Genomic DNA, 5,726 nt, shown 5'->3' on the forward strand with positions numbered 1-5,726 from the left:
GAGGACATAATTGTACACCGCCAACCAAACGCAAGAACATTATCCAAAAAGTTTAAAAACAACCGGGAATCTACACCAACGAGACGTTTCAAAGAGGTGCTCTAAAACGATGAGGTAAAACTTTCAGTCGAAACAAATGTTTGGTTCTTATTTCAGACATGAACTGATCAGAAAATAATATTTACATATTTAGGTTTATTTTTAGTCAGTGGAACACAAACAGAACCGAACATTCCAGACGAGAAACGCTTCTGATCCAAACGTGCGCTGGAGATTCGGCCATTAAAAGAGCCGAAGACGCCAAACGAGTAAAGACGCAGGAATTATTTAATCAACATGAGTGTTTGAGGCGTCTCCGTCATCGTTTGAGGAGGATACATAGTCCTGGGGGGCGTTGGTTTGACCAGTGAAAGACGTGATGAATCTGAAGATCCTGGTGGAGTACGGGACGAAGTTCTCCTTCCTGATGATCTCAGTTTTCCCATATTTACTCTGGAAGACCTTCTTGTTCGTGTTCTCCACCTCCTCCACCTCCACTGGTCCATTTCAGAGGAGACAAAAAATATTTAATTGTTGGTGTTTGTTATAACGACAGAGGGAAATCTGAGTGAGTGTTGTTTTACAGGTTATAAACGTATGAGTTGGTTCTCCAACCATCTCTCAGACCGGAGGCAATGTGTTCAACATAATGGTACTTCCTCCAGTTATTTAACAGTCAACAATGGTGTTCCACAAGGCTCAGTCTTAGGACGCACCCTCTTTACAATCTACATACAGTACGTAATGTAGGTAAAAACATCCCTGATGCATCCATCCATTTCTATGCTGATGACACAGTTGTTTATTGTCGAGCTAAAACAGTTAAAAAGGCTTCCCAGCATTCAACAACATCCAGACAGATTTGTTCCACCTCAAACTTGTCCAAAATGTTGACAAAACCAAAGGGATGCTTTTTTCAAATAGGAAGTTGGTCCCAGCAGTTCTTCCTCAGATTTTATCCTCAAATGGTGTCCCCATTGAGTTTGTTGATTCCTATAAATATTTGGGTATCTTGGTCGACTCGCATCTCTCTTTTAAGCTCCACGTGGAAAACCCAGTAAAGAAACTGAAAGTTAAACTGGGTTTCTTTTTCAGAAACAGATCCTGTCTAACCCTGAATGTTAGAAAACGCCTTGTAACTGTGACTTTCCTTCCCTCCATTGATTACGGTGACATTATTTACATGAACGCTCCTACAAGAACCCTGCAGATGTTGGATGCTGTCTATCATGGTGCACTAAGATTCATAACTGGCTGTGATTATCGTACCCACCACTGCACCCAGTATTCACTGGTTAACTGGACATCATTAACTTCACGCAGACTCTCTCACTGGTACATTTTCATCTTTAAATCACTTCTTGGTCTGCTGCCTTCATACATCTCCTCCTACATGTCACTGTGTGAGTGCAGCTACAGCGTGCGCTCTCAGGACATCATTACCTGCAGTGTTCCCTCACTTCATTCCCTTCACTTCACTACCTCCCTTCATTTTTTGAATATTTAACTATATTTACAAATCTTTCCTTACAGAAACACATCAAGACTTCAGTTCCTTTGAAAACTTTCTGACTGTGGCCTTGATCATTGCACAAAATGTTAATTTCTTTAGTTCATTTGATTTTGCTTTCAATAAAATGAAATCAGGAGATAAAAGAAGAGTTAATTTATATGTCAAACAATTGCTCTCAGGTTGTTTCTTCTCTTAATGCAACTTCACTGAGTATGAATTATTAGTTACTGTTGTAGATTTTCTCTCACAGTTGCTCTGGATGTAAATTCAAAGGATTCAAGTTTCTTTATTTGTCATTCAAATTATTATTAATTGTCGTTTGTCAAATTAAAGTCACATAAATGAATTTGAACAAAGTAAAACGCTTTGGAGTCGACCGTTTTCCCTGTTTATATTTGATTTTTATTTTGATCTATCGATAAAGAAGATAATATCTGAGGAATCTTGAGAAACTGAGAACTTGTTAAATCAGACAGATTCTCAGGCGAGTTCTGAACGGCTCCAACTCTCGGCTCCTGCAGGCTTTCCCGCCATATTTAATGCTTTTAAACGACATTTTAAACACGCAGATGACTCCAATAAAACAATAATTTAAAAGATGAGCTTTTTATTTTCTGATGTTCAAACAAGCGTCCTCACCTTTAACGTTATCTAAACGACCTGTGTATTTCAAATATCCGTAAGTTCCGATCATGGTCCAGATGCCCACGGCGTACACTATAGAGCCTCTGGTTTTCCACTGCATGGCATCTTCAATCTTCATCCCGGTTCCGACAGATCGGCTCACTTACAATTTACCTCAACGCGTCAGAAAACACGCAGTTTCGATGTCTTTGGAAATAGACAGATCAGCGCGCCGCCATGACACTTTACCCGGATGTGAAAAGTCTTCACTTCCGGTATTTTTATTTATTTACAAAATTTCAGCGTTTCACCTTAAGGAAACAAAACGCAACAAATATGAAGGATATTTGAATTAAAGACCAACTGTTTTAGCACAAAACTAAAGTTCAAAAAGTAAAAACGAAGATTTATACGATTAAAACGTCTGTTTATCAGAAAATGTCTGAGAGTTTGGTTTTTTTTAAGAAGCCAATCCTCTTTGACGCTGAAGGGTGTCACATGATGAGGTCAAAGGTCAAACTGGCACCTGAACACATAGATATAAATTAATTATATGATATCTATGCCTGAACAGACTCCTGGGTAGTGTTGCCAGGTGTACGATAATTATCGTATTTGTGCGACAATTTTGCCCTCTGTACGATCAATAATCCCAAAAAAGGCCAAATATACGATAATTTGACCATTCTGTGAATGTGTGGTTGTAATCAGTTGTCATCAGCCTCTTGCACCTGTCTGCTGGAGTTTTTTTGTGAACCCTGAAGGCATCTGTGTCCGCAAACAGATGCACGATCGGCTGGAAATTCCAGCCATGATTGGCTGAATAGTCTGCAGCGTCCGCCCCATGAGTGAGGAACAGAGAAAAAGAGAAGAAGAAGAAGCAGAGCCGGCATGAAAGCAGACCCATCACTACTATAGTGCATGAATAGATTTGTTATTCTGATTATGACGGGTGTACGATAATTTTATGTCTCTAGAACGATAATCCTACTTTTCTTACCTGGCAACACTGCTCCAGGGTCATGTACCATGGAACCCTGTGGGTCATGGTTCTGTTAGTATTCATTCAAGCTTTATTTAGACAAGTTAATCCCATTGAGCCTCGAGGACTCACTTACAAGAGAGACCTGATTTCAACAAAGAATGATGAAAAACACTGGACAAGAGTGAGAACAATAGACAGTTATAAAAAGGCATACAGATTATTATTATTATTTTTACAAATAAGATGGCAAAAAGAGTAACAAAACAGCTAGATTATAATATATTATTATATTGTAATAGATCCTACCTTGTGTCCAGTGCTCTTCATGACTTCATTTAAATTGGTTTCAATTTCCACTTTGTGCAGAAAATAACCCTGAAAGAAGACCAGAACCATGATCTGAGACCAGAACCATGATCTGAGACCAGAACCATGGTCTGAGACTGGAACCATGATCTGAGACCAGAACCATGATCTGAGACCAGAACCATGATCTGAGACCAGAACCATGATCTGAGACTGGAACCATGACAACGAATCAAGACCAGAACCGTTCGATCTGATGTGGGATCACAGTGGTCCAGCACAGACAGGTCCAGACTCCTCTAGCAGGCTCTTGATGCTCTGATTCAAAGAGGAGAAATCTGTAAAACGGTTTTGTTTTTTTATGAACTTCTTTTTTTTTAATATAGATTTGTGGTCAAACTGAAGAACTTCTGAACATCTTCGGACTTCAGACATTCAATCCGAACGCTTTGAAAATAACTTTATTTATTGAAATACATTCTTTCACTTAGGGTTAAGGACCTTAACCCTCACAGACTGAATAGTTTATCTGAATAAAAACTATTTAAGTCTAACCAGCCCCGAGACCCAAAAAGAGGAAGAATCATTTAAAAGATAATGGATGGATGGAAGTTAACCAGAATGATCAACTTCATGGTTCTGGTCCCCGGCTCACAGGATTATAAACAGAATGTCCTGTCTTCAGTCAGAGGTTCTGTTGGACCCCTGCAGCTGCAGGTGACTCATACAGCAGGTAAATATGTTGCTAAAATCGTCATATTTTCCACATTTGATTGAGTTTAAATGAAGTCAAAACGTGTTTTTCATCAGTAAAAAATGTGGCTGAAGGTCCAAACGTGCCAGAACCAGACCCGACAGCAGCTGCTGGGAGGTTCAGTCAGAATTCTCTAAAAATGCAGAAAATTCAACCATAAAGATTAAAATCTTGTCAGGATCAGATTATTAGAGCAGGATTTTTGGAGCGTTTCAAAAACAGAAAGTGGAGAATTTTCAGATTAAAAGAACCAGTAAATAACAAAACAAACATGTTTTAAATTTCTGTTAAAGTATTATTTAGTCATAAATGTGTCGTTACATTCAAATTTGATTAAAAACAAGTTCCAGAAACAGATTAAGTCTAAAATAAAAAAAATTAGAGTTTCAGATTATTTCTAATCGACAAAATATGCTGATTGGCTTTTAATGTTTTACAGATTTGTTTGTTTGTTTCCATCCAACTGTCCATCATCTGGTTCTGGGTTCTGGTTTCGGGGCAGCATCAGATCAGGGAGGTCCAGACCTCTCCCTCCACAGCCACCCCTTCCAGCTCCTCTGGTAAGACACCAAGGTGTCATAGTCTCTCCAGTGTGTCCTGGGTCCTCCCTGGGGTCTCCTCCTAGTTGGACATGTCCAGAACGGTGCAGGGTCCAGATGTCTGAACCTCCACACCTGTCTCCTCTGGGGAGGAGCAGTAGTTCAATTCTGAGTCTCTTCTGGAGAATTGAGCTTCTCATGCTGCAGCCCGGCTCGTAGGAACTCATAGGTTTGAGCAAATTTCACCGGTTTTGTCCTCCCTTCACTGGCTCCCTGGTCAGAATATATTTAAAAATTCTCCTGCTGACATTGAAGTGCAATAATGGCCTTGCACCCTCGTACCTCTCAGAGATACTTCATCCTTATGCTCCTTCTCGGGCTTTGAGATCATCAGACCAGCTGCTTTGGGTTGTGCCAAAAATCAGGTTGAAGCTCAGAGGAGATCAAACGTTTTCAGTCATGGGCCCTAAACTCTGGAACAATCTGCCCATCAACATTCGACAGGTCACCTCAGTCTCCGCTTTTAAATCTCTCCTTAAAACACGCCTCACTAGCATTTAACACAGTGTGATCTGATTTATTATTTCATTGTTTCTGATAAACAGTTCCTGTTTTAAATGTGCTATATAAATAAATATGACGTGACTTGACCCCATCTCTAAGGAGAGTCCAGCTACCCTGCAGAGAAAACTCGTTTAGACCTCCTGGATCCAGGATCTTGTTCTTTCGGTCACTACACAGAGTTCAGGACCACAGGTGAGTGTAGGAATGTAGACCAACCAGCTTTATATAATAAATCATGAATCAATCAATCAAATCAATCAAAATTATTACATAAATCATGTAAACATGATACTGTCATGCAAACATGATATTCAACCTTTATTTAGACATATGAATATATCATGATGAGAAAACTTAACTGACCTAATGTTCCTTTGCCCAGACGTGGGTCACCGGGGCCCC

At 39.7% G+C, this 5,726-nt stretch overlaps 1 protein-coding gene across 1 annotated transcript; it reads right to left on the minus strand.

Annotated features, from left to right (window-relative positions):
* Positions 1-175: 175 nt before the first annotated feature.
* LOC119422729 (small integral membrane protein 26) lies at positions 176-2,429 on the minus strand. The gene is made up of 2 exons (XM_037690123.1): positions 2,192-2,429; positions 176-536 (listed from the first exon to the last, which is right to left on the minus strand). Exons 1-2 carry the CDS (start codon positions 2,313-2,315, stop codon positions 328-330), a joined length of 333 nt encoding a protein of 110 aa, XP_037546051.1. The 5' UTR covers positions 2,316-2,429; the 3' UTR covers positions 176-327.
* Between the last annotated feature and the right edge of the window lie 3,297 nt (positions 2,430-5,726).

This window comes from Nematolebias whitei, chromosome 16 (genome assembly GCF_014905685.2).
Source record: "Nematolebias whitei isolate Nwh7 chromosome 16, NemWhi1, whole genome shotgun sequence".
NCBI classification, from domain to species: domain Eukaryota; kingdom Metazoa; phylum Chordata; class Actinopteri; order Cyprinodontiformes; family Rivulidae; genus Nematolebias; species Nematolebias whitei.